Raw genomic sequence first — 15,999 nt, 5'->3', positions numbered from 1 at the left:
GCTAGCACTTGCTAAAATATAATCTGTTTCTTCACTGGTGACAGATGCATGTAATAATGGTGCACTGGACCCTTTGACATTAATGAGATCCAAACACAAGTGGCACAGGTTTAAATGACGATGTGCCTCGGCTGTCCGCTTGTGATCCAGTCACCCCGTACATATTTTAAAACCAAGTGCAAAAAGAGGTCTGTCAGACCTCTTTAGCATGCACCTCATCTCTGCTTGATGGTTGTGGGTTGAGACTACAGCCATTAGCTAGAGGATAGCACACCCAATGTTCAGAAAATGTTCCTGGTTGCATTGCGGCAAACCTAAATACCAAAGTTTGACATTGAAGAAATGTGTGGAGAATCTTTGGTTCTGCTGTAAGAATTTTGGCACTTTAAAAAAAAGGCTTATCAGCATTTAAAATAGCTCTATGTGCTAAATCGTTGAAGTAATCTTTTTGTGGTACATTTTGCAGCGGATATCCACATTCAATTGAGGTTAAAGGTTAATTCTGAGGGATTTATTACTATAGACTTTTTGTTGTTCGTGGCAACGCTGTGTTAATGTCACAAAATCCATTCATGAGTCATCTTTGCAGTGTGTTGAATGCCCCATAAAAGCAGTCCCCCTTTCAACAAAATACTTTACTGTAACCGAGTAATTATGTAATCGTGAAATAAAGAGAAAATGAACATATTTTTAGATTTGGAAAGAAACAACGTTAAGAGGGGATTTTATTTCAAAGCAGTCTATCTTGAGACTTTAGTCATTGTGCGGAGATAGCAGGATCTCTACAAAAGTAAATCTAGCAAAAATCTCTACTGGAGACTATTTATTTAGCTGTGTGCTCGGATAAATTTTTGACAGATTGCCCGTGTGTTTCCATCAGAAGCAATCTGAAGAGTTATTCACTTCTTAACAACCGGACTTAGTGCTGCAATGCAGGGGAGAAAATAAATAGACTTAGTGAGAGGATTTATGAAACTGTGTGTGTGTGTGTGTGTGTGGTGAACCTTTTGAAGATGGTGCTGAGAGCGACATGCGCTGTTGTTGTCATTCTTAAGCGACCCCCCTCCTGCCCATCGACGCTGACTGATCATAGGACTGTAGCATGTGTGTGTATGTGTGCGTGTTTGGGTTCTAAGAGACAGCGCCTCCCTGCTGCGAAGTACAGAGTCAGAGGCAGCAGGTGCAGCTGACGCAGATTGGCTTTTAGCAGGCAGGGCCAGTTTGGGGGACAGAAAGGGAGAGAATGAGCTGAGAGGCGATAGAAGAGAAAGCTCAAACAAATACAACATCAGACCTTTGAACAGAACTGGATAGATGAGGTCACCGTGTTTTTTAGCCCTTGGACAGTATGTGAGGAGGAAGGGAACAGGACCCAGAGTGTGCTGTGGAGGCATCTGACTTATTCTTGGCTTCAATGGCGCATGTGAGTAACGATTTAAAAAAACAAAGAAAAAAATCCACACAAAAGATTTTGTGAAGGTTAAAAGAGAAACTTTTTATGAAGCAGGTAGTTTATTGTCGAGCCAAATCTCCAATAAGTTTAGAACAAAAACCTTGCTGGTCGTAGCCAATTAGAGTTTGTTTCCCTGTAAAGTCATCTCAAGTGTAGGATTTTTCTTGCCATTCTTCTTGTTTAATTATCAGTGACGTGTTGAGGAACTGCTGAAGAGATGCGAACTCTGTGGCTTTGCATTTTGTCGCCTACATCAGCTCTGGCCTCGGCTCTTCATTGTGTCGACGAGAGCCCCTATCTCTGCCCGCACAAGTCAAGTGACATAAAGACGCACTGTTCGGCGTGTCTTTGAAAGGAACAATTGTGGCAGAGAGAGAAAGGCAGAGAAAGTGATGGGTGGGCTCCAGCCAAATAATGGTGCTGAAATGCTGTGCGCTCTTGTGTGATAGGCTTCTGTATTACAAAGAAAAGTAGTCCTGCCTTAGTTCATTTCATTATACTGATTATTCTGCAATAACAACAGCTAGAGATGACAGTGTGCGTTCATCTGTGCATCGTTTTCTAGTATGCGTGCATATTATTATTATGATTATATGAATCGGTCTGCTACTTGCGTTGGGATCAGAGTGATGAAGGAGAGGGAAGTGCTCTGAATGCCCTTCATCTGTCTGAATGCTTTTTCCTGGCTGTAAAACACATCCACGCAGGTTCACCTCCTCTTCTTCTCCCCCCCTATTGCTGGCTGTCCTCCTCCACAGACATTGGCCGCCTCCCCCCTGTCTGTCCATCCTCTCTGCACTCAGATAACCAGTCAGTGGTACACCTCTTCTTCTACGACATTTGTCATTGGTTGATGTGTGCTGTGAATGCAGATAAATTCCTTTAAGAGGCAGTCTAGACTCAGCTGGCTGTGCTGCTGTCTCTCTCTCTCTCTTTATCTCCCTCGCTCTTGGTGGTTAGCTCGCGCCGTCCTCTCTCCTGCAACACCACCACAACCTGCCGATTCCTCAGTAAGACTCTTCTGCTCCTTCTCTTCCCCTCTCCTCGTTCATCATCAGTTTTCTTCCCATCTCTCTGCGTAATTTTATTTCTGATCAATCACTCGCCACTCTATTTCCCAGTCTGTTTTCTTTTCCATACTGCCATTTCCCTCTGTCCCCCTCTACCTCTCCTCAAAAAATACATTTCGTCTTTGACGTTTATTCATTTCCACCACTGTCCCATCTCCTCTTGATGTGAAGAGTCATGAAGGTGAGTGGTGCTGTTTTAAAGGATTAGATCTTTCTGTACTTGGCTTCCTGTTTCTCATAGTTTTGTGGTATTAAATATAATCTCTCTCCTTCTCTTAACTTACTGAGCCATCTGGTAGATGCGAGCATCCGGTGTCCTTGGAGGCACTGCAGTTGCGTATGCTTCAGGTATAACAATTAGCCGGCTAGTAGGATGCTGCTGTGAGTCATCATCTTGACACTAGATGTATGTTCTAGTTCTGTTTCATTCAGCATGTGCCTAGACAGGATGAGAGGTAGGGGAGGGGGCTGAATCAGTGTGAGCATAGAGGAGCCGCGTGTCAATGCAGACTGTAGCTCGTGACACAGTGTTTTGCACCAGCTGTGGCTGTGGTGCATTGGCATCTCCGGCGGATTAATGATCACTGTTCAGCAGTGATAACAAACAGTTAAACTAATCACTGGAAGTAGTTTTCACAGAGGCTTCGTGTTACAGTCCATGGCACACAACACGTGCGGCTAGGGGCCGATGCTGTAACAGGTGAAACGCTCTAGTAGTGTTACAGGTTAGCTGGCAGTCTCTGCATTTTTTGGGGTCAATAAAAAGTCTAAAAATCAATATTTTATTAAACAGCTATCATCCATATGTTTGTAAGAATGTATCAGATGTGTGAAGGACTACAGTTTTGGCTACAGATGGCAGCTATTGAATAGAAACCCACTGTACACCTGCAAATGTAAGATTAGGTGTCAAGAATTGATAGAGGCCAAGAAGTGGAGCTAAGCGAGAGTGAATTGGCATCTAGCCTCCCCAAGAATGATGCTGCTGCTCTGTAATTGCTGGACTGGTTTAAAAATAAATATTCCAGAAAAAAACATTTTCAGGTTTAAATGTTTCTACTTCGCTCAATTTTTTCTGCACAGACAACATGAAGACCCACTTTAGCCTTGTTTGCCCATGTTGTGTCATTTCTGAGTTTGTGCATGTGTGTCTGTGTCAGTGCTCTCATTATGGATACTGTTTGGCAACCCACATCCACAGGAAGAAAATGAGTCTGCCAGAAATAATCCTCAAGAGCAGGTTGCTTTACGGAGTCACTTTCCAGTGTTTTTATTTAGGGTTGCTTTCTTAGGTACTCTTGGCGCACCGTTGCTGTGCAAGGCTGTGGTTTGCTCTTTGGGAACAATTACACAGTCGCTCAAAGATAAAACCTCAAACTGTTAGCGGACAAACAAGGAAGGCCCACAATTTACAAACAGATTTTGGAAATAAAGGTTAAACAGACGATTGAAGTGCAGAACTGGTGGTGTTTATAATAAGATGTGGAGTGTGGGGTTTATTTTTTTAAAGAATATTTTACCTTGATATTTAAAAATTCTATTAATTTCCAATTTTCCATGTTCAGGAGGAACGGCCGGTTCATCTCCTTGGACTGACTCTGGATCCAGAAAAATATCTGAGCTCTTATTAGTTTGTGATGTATTTTTGAAAATGAAGGCAGTGTCTCCAAATGTACCAATGTCCTTGTTATTTCAGTTATTTCAGATATTTTTCAAGCGTATGAAAGTGTTGCAGTGGTTAGCACTGTAGCTGACTGTTCAGTTCATTTCCACCATCAGGGCAGGGTCTTTGTGTGGGGAGTTTTTCTCGGTGTTTGTGTGGGTTCTCTGGCTTTAGTTAGTGGAGTTAAGTTAATTGGTAATTCTAAATTGCCCTTAGGTAAATGTGAGTGTGGGTGACCATAAACTAGGCTTAAGTATGGCCATGTACCAACTGGAAACATTTTGATGCAAAAAAATTATAAAATTTCAACAGACAAAACAAACAAAATGAAGGTATTATACATATGATATAGGGCGATATGACCAAAATCTCATATCCCGATATAAGAATTCTATCGTCCCAATAACGATATAAATCACAAAAATGTAACATTTTCTGTAAATTCTGTGAATCTCGGGCAGCTCGTCTTGCGGGAAGTGTTTCCAGCTGCGCGTCATGTAGCTGGAGTCGAGTGTTTTAACCGATGCATGAAACGATACATTTTTAGACATAAGTTGTAACGGCCGCCGTTTTCTTTGTGAGCATTTATTACACGGCGTGCTGCGGGGATAAGCCTGTTCTAACGTTTGAGTCTAAGGTTTATTTTTTAGCACCTGGCAGCTCTTTTTTACTTCTCATCCATAAATTATCTGCTCTTTCGCGTGATTCAGTTTATTTTGAAAAGTCTCAACAGGATTTTGAGCTTTATTGTGAAAGGTTTATGTGGAACATAAACAAGCGGACATGCGATGGTGTTACCGTCGTTGTTGCTAACCACAACGCATAAAAACAGGCGCTTGTCCGTCCATAGCGTGGTTATATAAAATATAAGAGAAAGAGAGAACTTTAAGAAATTAATATAGCCACTACAGTGACCATCAAAACCATGAAAAAATATTGCCGGAAACAGTTTATTTTGCGACACCACAAAACAAACATAGCGTAAAATGAAACGATAGATGTTTTTATATCGTCATCCGATATATATCGTTATATCGAACATACAACATCCTTTGTGGAAATGGTGCCTGTTAATCAACTCTTCATACTCATCTGAAACTATTCAGGGCCACTGTATCCAGAATTTTCCCTTATAATTCCAGCATTTCTCAGGCACATTAATCGTGACCTGAATATTGCTCTTGCTCTTAAAAAGCCTATCAAAGTCACCTCAGTCATCCCTGGTGGTCTCAGGATCAGCACCTTGGAGAGCGGCAGCGGCACAGTTTTTAAAGTTTTTAAATGATTCACCTGAGCTGTGTTGGAAACGGGATGCTTCATTTCGGCAGATAAAAATCACATCATATAAATATGAGCTGGACTTCCAAGTTTTTGTTGTTTTAAACGGACTCAGTGTTTTTATCAAAATGGCACCTGTGCATTAGTTTTCTTAACAAAGCGGGTCAGACTCCTTCCTGTGTGCACCTTATCTCAAACATTTCTTCTAAGTTGTTTGAACAGTTATATGATTTCCTTTCTCTGCTGCCAATTTTCAAATTAAATTCTGTATGCTACTGTTTCATCACCTGGTTACTTCCCTGCATCCCAATGACCTGCAAAATAGAAACATCACAGAGTTCATTCTTATCCAGGTAGCAAAAAGCAATTGCAATTACATTTGCAGTGCATCAATTTGCATTGTGGTTCTGCTCCGTCCTTGCTTCTATTTTATTCCGCTAATACTGAGCGCATATTTTACATGAATTATTCATTGATTGTTACAAGTGAATTACCGAAGGGCCGCTCTTGGTAAATGGCAATGAAATGGAAAGATAGCAGGTTGTATGACACACCGTGCAGTGGGTTTTATTTTGCTTTCAGGCAAAAACTGTAAAGATTCATTCTGAAGGTCATGTAGCCAGACAGTCCATTTAGCTTGAATCACACACATGAATATGAAACTGAATCTCTTTGCTAAATGGCTGGGTCCAAATCAATGCATACTCCAGGTCGTGGTAGGATTATTGAGTTGTGTTCAAGGACGTGGGGTCATCTGTGAAAAAGCGTGATCGTTCCTGCCCCGCGTCTTAGATGTTCAGTGCAGATATCGCTGCCGTCAAATGTCACAGGTGAGAAATCAGACATGGAGAGCAGCAGGGAGGTGTTTGTTCTGGAAATGCGCTGTACTTTGGTCATTTTTAGCGGGCGTTGTCACGGACATCATAAAGTGTCGTTGTTTTTAGATTTTATATACACAGCTAGGAGTGGCTGTGTGTGAACTTCAGTCTAAGGGTCGGTCACGTTGAGTTTCTTCTTTTAGAACATACTCAATAAAATTATGACCAGCTGACCTAGAGATCACACCCGCGCTCAAATCACTCTCTTATCTTTCTTCCATGTCACCCTAAGGCACAGGACGTTCAGTCTGCTTTTGCTGCAGATGTGTTTGGCTGCACATCTCTTCTGAGCATTGCCTGGCTCTGTGTGTTGCTGGACGCTCGTGTTTGACTGTGGTGTGTGATGTGGTCGTCTTGTGGCAGCAGTGCTCCCCGGAATAAACATTTACACAGTCTCCTGTTAGTCCTGCAGACTTTGCCAGAGTCAATACATTGACTGCAGAAAACATTTTTAGAGAGCGCTACTCAATGGCATGAAACAAGCTGCCACACATGGATTCTTTAACTTATTCAATAAAGATTCGGTGAGAAATCAGTTTAGGGTAGCTTTTCATATTGGTGCGGCCTTTATTAAACTGCCTTTTATTATGAATTGACATAATTACAAGCAGCAGATATGAGTCGGGAAGCAATTAAGTAATCAGAGATAAAATCACGCCCCACATTATATTGCCTTTTTTTTATCGTTCATTATTAATTTTCGTTCGTTATGCCGATGGACACAAGTTCACGAGCTTGGTTTCTTTAACTTTTTAATTCATTCCATTCAGTTTTATTTATACAGCGCCAAATCACAACAACAGTCACTTCAAGGCGCTTTATATTGTAAGGTAGACCCTACAATAATACATAAAAATTTTGCCAAGAGACTTGTGCTCAGATGTGTTTCTCTCACTGGAGAGGATTTCACCTCGGGGGTCAGTACATCATCAAGTCATTGTTTACTCATTCTGTTTGAGATTTGGCAGCCTCTGAGCTCTCCTCACCTTCACTTCTGTGATTTTACTGTGAGAAAACCAAGAAATGTGTCCACTTATTTTTCAAATCAGCAGCGACGTAATCATTTTTAGTGTCACTAATGGATCCCTATTCCAGGAGGTCTTGATCAAAAGACAAATTATCATGTTTTTATGTGTTTGTTGTGGTTCTGCAAAGGATAAAGGCTAAGAGTGCGTGACACCGACTGTTCCAGATGGAGTTCTCGGTCGGGAGGAGGGAGCCATAACTGGCCACAGGCTATTTAGAAAGGAGCTGCTTGCCCCCCACGCAAGGAGAATGCAGTCGGTTTATGCCAAGAGCTGTTTACATTTAATGCTTCCCCATAAAAGAACCCCCCCCCCCCTCCCCCACAGGTTTAACCATAGAAGGAAGTAGGCTGTCATTGGTCCCCATGAAGATACAAACTTAAAAACCCAAGCAAAGTCATTTGCGGCATAGAGGCCTCTTAAAGACCACTGGAGGCTTCGTAGTAGGTGGCCTCATCATCTGATTTTAAAGCATGTCGCTGTTGTTGTTGTTGTTGTGTTGTGTGTAAGCCTTGGGGAACAGTGGTGAGGCCAGCTTTAAGTGGATGCGATCGGCTTTTTAACAGGTAAACATCATCAGCACCTGATCATCCACAAACAAAAATTCTTTTTAAATGACTTTTAGTAGTGTACCAAATCCAATTATTGAAATACAGCTCACAATTAAAACTGTTACGGCTACAAAAAAACAGAAGAGAGAAAAAATGAAACTGTTCCAGACTGTTTGAGGTTAACTGTGAAAACAGCCCCCCCCCCCCCACCTCACCCCCAGAACGATACTTTTTATTTTAGAGAGAAATTAGGAAATAGGGGCTTAATAGTTTTATTTTATAGTTATTCACATCAGAAAAGAAGAGTCTTGTAAGTCCGCTCAAGAAATGTATTATAAATTGCTATCTGACCTGCAAAGGTGCAATGTTGTGAACTACTCCCACCTCGAGCAGCAGTAGAACATCAGCGCAGATGCTGTTGCTGCATTGCAGTCTTAACTTAAATGCACCACGTTTTTCTTTTTTGCGCTGCACCAGAGCATTTGGTTCTGTTTGAACTTGTACTCCAAAGCTGGTTACAAAACTCGTGTACCTTTCAGTGTCGCCCGGCAAGCACAACTATAGTGACGCTGAGGCTAAAGGAGCACAGATTGGAAGCCAATTATAATGTAAATCTGGCAAGAAAACATCTACGGGGCTGCCACTGAAGCAACTTTATGACTAACATTTCTGTTTTAATGGGTTCTACGTTTCATAGAATACATAAAAATTCTGTGTTTTCACTGTTGGCATCACTGTGTCGGATTAAAATAATAACAGATGGTGTGATTTTTCTTTTTTTGTGTGGTTGAACATTAAAACTAAGTAAATTATAAACTCCTATCTGAGATTGTCTGAATGTGTGGCAAAGGTTGTCAGCTGCCCTGGTGCGCGGTGATAAAATGATACTATCCTTTCTAATGTTCGGAGCATTGCTCATGTCTCATTCTGGAAACGGTGATCTTTTTATAGTGTCAGTGCTGACAGCAAACCCTCTGCACGATCTGATTTGATTCCTTTGAAGTGCAGACTGTGATTTCCTATTGTAGATATCTGAGATGTCCTCAGCTTTTCTCACTGGAGTGCACTGGAGTGCTATCATTGTTTCATCAAAGCCAGTTCTGCTTCATCATCATCTATCCCGAATCTTTCATTTATGCGCGTCTCCCCTCCCCTCTCTCCTAGTCCCACCCAGACTTCTTTGTTTTTGGTTTTCTGAGGAAGTCACAGGGAGGTGTTGTCAGGAGGTGTTGAAAAAGAGTAATCATAGCTTATGACACTAATCTGTTTCTGTCTCTCCTCTCTCTCTTTTCTCCGGCAGGTGAAAGAACGTGCAGACCGACTGTCTCACACTAAGCTATGGAATGCTCTCTGCTCCCACCATCACTAACCTCCAATCTTTGGACTGAGCTCCAAACGCTTAGTTAGCGGCTGTGCTTCTCCCCTCAGACTCTTTATAACCAGGGGACGAAGAGAAGGTGTGGGCTTACCAAGTCCTCCGCTAAAAACGCACAGAGCACTTCATCTTTTTTTTTTTCTTCTTCTTCTTTTTTTGTAGATATTTTAAGCAGGATTTTTGTTTCTTTGCATATTTTTCTCACCTGAAATCATATCAAGATGGATCTGGAATCGTATCTGTGGATGGTGGTTATTGGCTTCATCATTGCCTTCGTCCTGGCATTTTCAGTCGGAGCTAATGATGTGGCCAATTCATTTGGCACAGCAGTGGGATCCGGCGTGGTCACTCTGAAGCAGGCCTGCATCCTGGCATCCATCTTCGAGACGCTGGGTTCAATGTTGCTCGGGGCCAAAGTGGGAGAGACGATTCGGAAGGGCATCATAGATGTCAGCCTCTACAATGATACGGTGCCCGTGCTCATGGCAGGCGAGGTCAGCGCCATGGTTGGTAAGTTGAATTTGCTCTTACATCCACTGAGTGATGCAGTTGCCGCTAATGTCTTAAGCCTCATTTTAGACATGCAAATCCTTATGTTTATCTGATGGACAGTTTTAGGCCATGCTGGAATAAGCACCAGAGTCAATTTAATGTAAAAGCCACAACAGCACTTCTACTAAATGGACCCAGTGATTGTTTTTTTTGTAATATTTGGAACCTGTCGCATGTCTGAATGAAGTTTGAAGTAACTTGAATGTGCAAAAAAACTTGGATGTTGATGAAATTTAGGATTCATTATTTTATTTAATCCTTTACAAATCACATCAGACTTCATCAAAACTTGTAACAAACACAATAAGTGGAGAACATGTTTGACTTTTTGATGTTATAGCTGCTAAACAACCATGAGACTGGAAATAAGAATAATAGTTGTCAGTAGCTCTGAAAACAGTCTGTAAATGCTTTTTATTAGAGATGCTTTAATGTATTTTTCTTTTCTGTCTTCTAAGACTGTTAAAAGGCTTTTGAATAAGCCACGATGGAAGAGAGACATTTGACTTTGTTGCTACGGCGATTTCTTTTTTCCTGAAAATTTTCAACAAGAAAAGAAATCTTTAAAAGTTGATTCATTTGCTAATATTAGTTGTGATGCTAGTTGCGGCCAAGAGAAACTCCTGCGACTTCCACTCCATAGATGAAAAATGTGTTACCAAAGGTGCCCCCCTCCCCCCATCACTCCAGTGTTTTAGGCACTACAAGTTTAGATCCTTATCCAGCGAAGGGGCACACAGAGCCAAAGATCTATTTTCAGCCATTCAGCCACACGATCAAGTATTCCTACAGCAGTTTTCCTGATGTCAACATCATCCTGTCAGTCTAGGATTACAACAACACATGCTTTTTCCTAGTAAAATAATAAATAAAAACTCTTTACATTAGAAATCTTTCTCACATGCCTAAAAGATTTGCACATTGCAGTAATATATGGTATATATTAAAGAAGAAATGCTTCAGTTTCATCTGTAAAGGTGTAAAATAAACTTTTAAACTTCAACAATGTCTTATTTATTACCTCATATAAACTACTTTGATATGTATTGTTCAATATTTACCATGTCACAAATTAGGCCCTGCTAATCCTCCCGAAATCCACTTTTGATCTTTAAAAATTCTGTATAGCTTAATGCAGACATAGAACTTTATAAAAGGCTTAGAAATGAATTTGAATTTAACAATAATGTTATATATATTGTTAGAGCTGGGCAATAGAACGATAACGATATGTATTGCGAAATAACTTTTTCTCGATAGAAAAATTAAACTATTGCGACAGACCTCACTGCTCTTGTCCTCTTAAAAAAAAAAAAAAAGAACAGCCAATCCAAATTAAGTAGCGCAGAGCCGAACCAATCACAGCCGCAGCGTCACGTCACGTGACTTGCTACATACAGCACAAGTGCCAAGCCGCGCATGTGTATTTGTTTGGGAAGCAGCCAGCCACCGTGCCGCCCGGGTAATGGAGGAAATGAGTGTGGCGACTAGAGAAAAATCAACCGAGAAGTGACCGAAGGTTACCGAAGAGAAAACAGATGATGGTTCCAATGCCGGAGAGATTGTCGAACGGAAGAGCCATAGAAGTTCCGTAGTGTGAAGGTATTTTGGCTATTTCAAGTCTGACAAAAAACAGAGTAGCGCACACTGTAAACTTATTATGGGAAATAAATATTTAAATCAAAACAATCTGCTGATTATTTCACATTTTACTTGTGAGCAACGGCACATTTAAATCTTACAAATATAGTAATTTGGCTTATATCGTGATATATATCGTTATCGCCTGAAATGAAAAAAAAAAACAAAACATATCGTGATATGAAAGAATCTTATATCGCCCAGCTCTATATATTATCCTGGGCTCAGCTGGTACTTGTGACATGCACCAATCCTCATGTATGTATCATAATTACTGTTATTAAGCAGTGCACCTAACTCACTTTCTTACTGTACATGAAAGGCACTGCACAAAGTTTTTTTTTTTTTTTTAATGTATTTTCAGATGAAATTTTATTGGGGCTTTGCAAATGTTAGCTAACCTTGCAGCATTGTAAGTATTTCCTAAGAGCCGCAGGAAAACAAAACTCTCGAAGTGAAACATAAAGAGGAATTGTTGAGTATCAACTGGAGACTCGCACACCACCATTTCAGTAAAAGCAGAAAACAATGGGTCTCCCATTAGGACAATACCATTTTGATGACAGACTGCTGGCAAATGTTGATTTAAAAAGGGCAGCATTATGCACAGGGGATTCCCAAGGAGATGAAAATTCAGGTGTGGCTGGCTGCCACAGGTCACTGTTGGAGAAACGTTTTAACTGGCATATTGTTCATGCATAATTAAAGAAGTTTTAACCTATTGTTAAAACTTCCTCCAGTGCTTCTTGTGTACTGGAGGCTGTGGTGTTTTGCTGGAGTTTAAAGTCTAATTTAGGGCTGACAATGATTTGTCCTATTATTATTCTCTAGGATAATGAAAACAACCACATGTATAAAATCTCCAGCCAAAATAAGTTTTTAAAAGGTTGCCTCCCCCCCCCCCCCCCTGCAGGTTATAAGTGTACTATGTACACCCAAAACAGTACTTAACAGCTAACTCAATGAGTGTTTCTAGCTCTACTTACCGGAGCACTGAACAGACACCATGCTAACTCAATTTATGGAAATGTAAGCCGAGAGAAATGGTACACATTTTTCTACACATACACATTCCCTAGCGCCACTCGGCTGAAACTGTTGTGAACCTCAGCTGTGTGCATGAGTCAGTGCAGTTTCCTGGTTCAGCTGTTGACTGGCTCTTTGGAGGCAGGTTGTGTCATCCCTCATATAATACCTCTGCTGTAAAACTGTTTCGGCCCCTCTTAATTCCTGTCCTCAGCCCCCTTCAGGTTATGCCACAGCATCTCAGTTAGATTAAGGTTAAGGCTCTGGCTTAGCCTCCGCAACAAATTTTCTTTTTTCAGCAGCTCTGTTGTTGTTGTTTCACGCTGTGCGCTTTGGGTTATTGTCTGCTTACATCACCCAAAATCTTGTAATTTTCAAATTCACTGTTTCCTCAGTGATTTGACGGGGTGCTCTTTCACTACACACATTTTATGACTTTATTTATAGAGAGAGGTACCTCTATAAACCCACACTTCCAGTTTTTCCTGATTTTAATGAGCTTTTTAAAGTCTTAGTCTCAGATGTTCTTTTCAGTTTTCCAGCTTGGGCCATGAGTAACTACTCTCTGTGTTGAACTTTGTCTGTGTTATTGGTTTAGTTAAAATATTTGTCTCTAATGAATGTAGTGATTTAGAAGACATATTTGAGTGATTATTTCGAAACTTTTTCTCACGACTGGATCTTAAAATATTCCTCTTTTTAAATATATATAATCTTCTATGTCAAAAACACTGCAATTACTCACATCATTGAGCAATTTTTGAATAGCAGTCTTTGTTAAAGGAGGGGTAAACAAAGCCTAGTGTAGTTTTCAGATTATACTTTTGTCCCAGCTTCTATAAACACTGCAAACTTAAGGCAGTCATTTGGAATTTCCAATGGCACTCTCGGGCCCTCATTTAAGATGTTACATGATGTCACACAAACTGCAGATGGGAATTAACTGCTAATTTTCCCAAGAGATTGTTTTTGTGCATGGAGGCGGACAAATAAATAAACTAAGCTAAACGTTAGATTTTTGTCTCTGTTTTGGTCACAGGGTCAGCCGTCTGGCAGCTAATCGCCTCCTTCCTCAAGCTCCCCATCTCTGGGACTCACTGCATCGTTGGCGCCACCATCGGCTTCTCTATGGTAGCCATCGGCACAAAGGGAGTACAGTGGATGCAGCTTGTCAAGATTGGTAATGACAGAAGATTGTATCAAAGTAGTGTGTGTCTGTGTGCGTGCCTATAATAACTGCCCCATTTTCCAGTGAAACCTGATGGAATAGAAACCACTCTGAGATATGCCCAGTGGAGTTTGATTTTTAGAAAGGTTTCTAGATTTTTAGTAAACAACAATCTTCAGATTGTGTTTACAAGTACATGACTCACTTTATACCCAGTACTTTATTGAGTTTAGTTTAGGCAGATAAACCTATTTCTTCCTTGTTAAGAGCCTCTGTCATACATCATACAGCATCCTCGAGCTCAGCATCCAATAATAATGCATACTTTAAAGAATAATAAACTCTCACTTCACCATAAAACTGGTTATTGGGATTTAATCTCATACTTAAATACATAACTCATAAATGAAATGACTTGGAATTCATTTTAGGAAGAGAACTGATGGCTAAAAACACAAAAAAACACAGAATTTCTAGTTGTAGAGAGTTGGCAAGGCTCTCCTGTCGTTTCCTCATTAACATTTTTCAATTCTTCTTCAGTGGCATCTTGGTTCATCTCCCCCTTGCTCTCTGGAATCATGTCTGGACTTCTCTTTATGCTCATCAGACACTTCATCCTCAACAAGGTAGGCGCACATCACTTTCAACTAATGCTGTGTTCAGTTTTGTGACGCTGCCCTTGCATTTGCAGCCGTTGCACTGTCCGCACTCACACTTAGCTGCCAATCTGGTAATTTTAATATAAGAAATTGGAGACAGACTTACACGTGTACGCCCAACTTGTCTGAAAGAACTTGAGCACAGATAAAAACCCATTTGATATGGCAACACCCGCGTATTTGTTATGTAATGGGAAAGCTCTGGCAGACTAGGAAGTGCTGCAGATCATCCGAGGGTCACGACTGCAGGATTATATATGAGTGAGTCACGGGACGATTTGCCGTTTGGGCCGGCGTTACTGCATAGATGGGTCAAATTAGGAATGAGTTCATTTTTGTGTCTGCATCCGAATATTCAATCTTTCTGTTTTGTGTTTGCAGGGTTGAGATTTGTTACTTCTGTAAAATCCACATCCCATTCAGTGTCATTTTACATTTCACCTGCCTCTTTAGTCATATTAATTATTAACCTTCGGATAAAAGCAAGCCATGGTTGTGCAAGATGAAATAATTGTATTACTCCACACCTTTAAATTGACCTGACCTAAACTTTTAGCCAGAAGATGCTGTCTTATCGTTGACTGCATATGATCATGTTCTCATTTTAGCTAATATTTTATTGTGTTGCACATGTTTTGTTTTATGATTTATTATCATTATTGTTGCATTTCCTTTTTTACTTCACAGGATGACTCTGTTCCAAACGGACTGCGAGCATTGCCCCTCTTCTACGCCTCCACCATTGGTATCAACACATTCTCCATCATGTATACTGGAGCTCCATGTAAGTGCTTATTCCCAGTATATCTCTGATTATTTAACCTGACACCAGTGTATGATCAAATTATCACCTCGGGGATGGAAGCGCTTGTTAGTTTGCTCAAAATTCCTCTTGAATGTGTGATGTCAGTACATGATTTATTTTTTATTTTTTTTTAATGTGTGTTCATTAACTGCAGTGCTCGGGTTGGAGATGCTACCGGTGTGGGCCATCTTTCTCATCACTTTAGCTGGCTCGCTGGTGTGCGCAGCTCTGGTCTGGATATTGGTCTGTCCTTGGATGAGGAGAAAGATTGCAAGTAAGTATCTGTTCAATTTGGTTTAGGGTTAGGGTAAGTGTTGTGTTTAGGCTTTTGGTTTTATGTAAACGAATGTCCTCACAAGGATATCCATACAAGTGTGTGTGTGTGTGTCCAGTCTGTCTCTCTCACGCCATGTGAAAACGCTCTGACACCAAACAACGGAAGCCAGGGCATGTGCTTTCTTGTTGGCCTCTGCCAGAGGCACTAAAGCCACCAGAAAAATCCCTGTGAACTCTCCAGTGCTCCACTTAGATTTTTGGGCGTAGAGCTACTTGGTCAGATGAAAGAGGCTAAGATCGTGGCCTGCAGTGTAGAAAGCTTTCAGGATCAGGGCTGGGAATTGTTTCCCTAATGGGAAAACCAGCCCACAGCAAAGCAGGCAGCGCTGTAAAACTCATGACACAGAAAATTAAAACATTGGAAAAAGTAGACAGTGGTGGATAAAGACAAGGCACAGCTCTGTTTATTTTAACGTTGTGCTGGATAAATAAAAGGTTCTTTGTGTAAGAGCTCAAACACTTGATCCAAAAATCTGATCGATGTCAGAAATGCTTTGCACTATAAAGAAATATAAATAA

The 15,999-nt window shown here is 40.8% G+C and overlaps 1 protein-coding gene across 8 annotated transcripts in view; it reads left to right on the top strand.

Moving 5' to 3' along the window:
• Window positions 1-15,999, top strand: part of slc20a2 (solute carrier family 20 member 2) — a 42,679-nt gene that overhangs the window by 16,223 nt on the left and 10,457 nt on the right. For 5 of the 8 annotated variants that reach the window (XM_006789999.3, XM_006789992.3, XM_006789996.3 and 2 more), the window contains exons 2-6: window positions 9,219-9,803; window positions 13,552-13,692; window positions 14,221-14,306; window positions 15,027-15,123; window positions 15,299-15,418. In XM_006789999.3, coding sequence (XP_006790062.2) covers window positions 9,515-9,803; window positions 13,552-13,692; window positions 14,221-14,306; window positions 15,027-15,123; window positions 15,299-15,418 — 733 coding nt within the window. In that variant the 5' untranslated portion in view covers window positions 9,219-9,514. Of the gene's footprint in view, window positions 1-1,057; window positions 1,424-2,320; window positions 2,464-2,490; window positions 2,705-9,218; window positions 9,804-13,551; window positions 13,693-14,220; window positions 14,307-15,026; window positions 15,124-15,298; window positions 15,419-15,999 lie in introns of those variants that run through there. The other 3 variants (XM_006789993.3, XM_006789995.3, XM_006789994.3) reach the window with 3 other exon arrangements.

This window comes from Neolamprologus brichardi, chromosome 12, assembly GCF_056152115.1.
Source record: "Neolamprologus brichardi isolate AB-2024 chromosome 12, ASM5615211v1, whole genome shotgun sequence".
NCBI classification, from domain to species: domain Eukaryota; kingdom Metazoa; phylum Chordata; class Actinopteri; order Cichliformes; family Cichlidae; genus Neolamprologus; species Neolamprologus brichardi.
The sequence above is the reverse complement of the archived record's forward strand: the minus strand, read 5'-3'. Positions and strand labels throughout refer to the sequence as shown.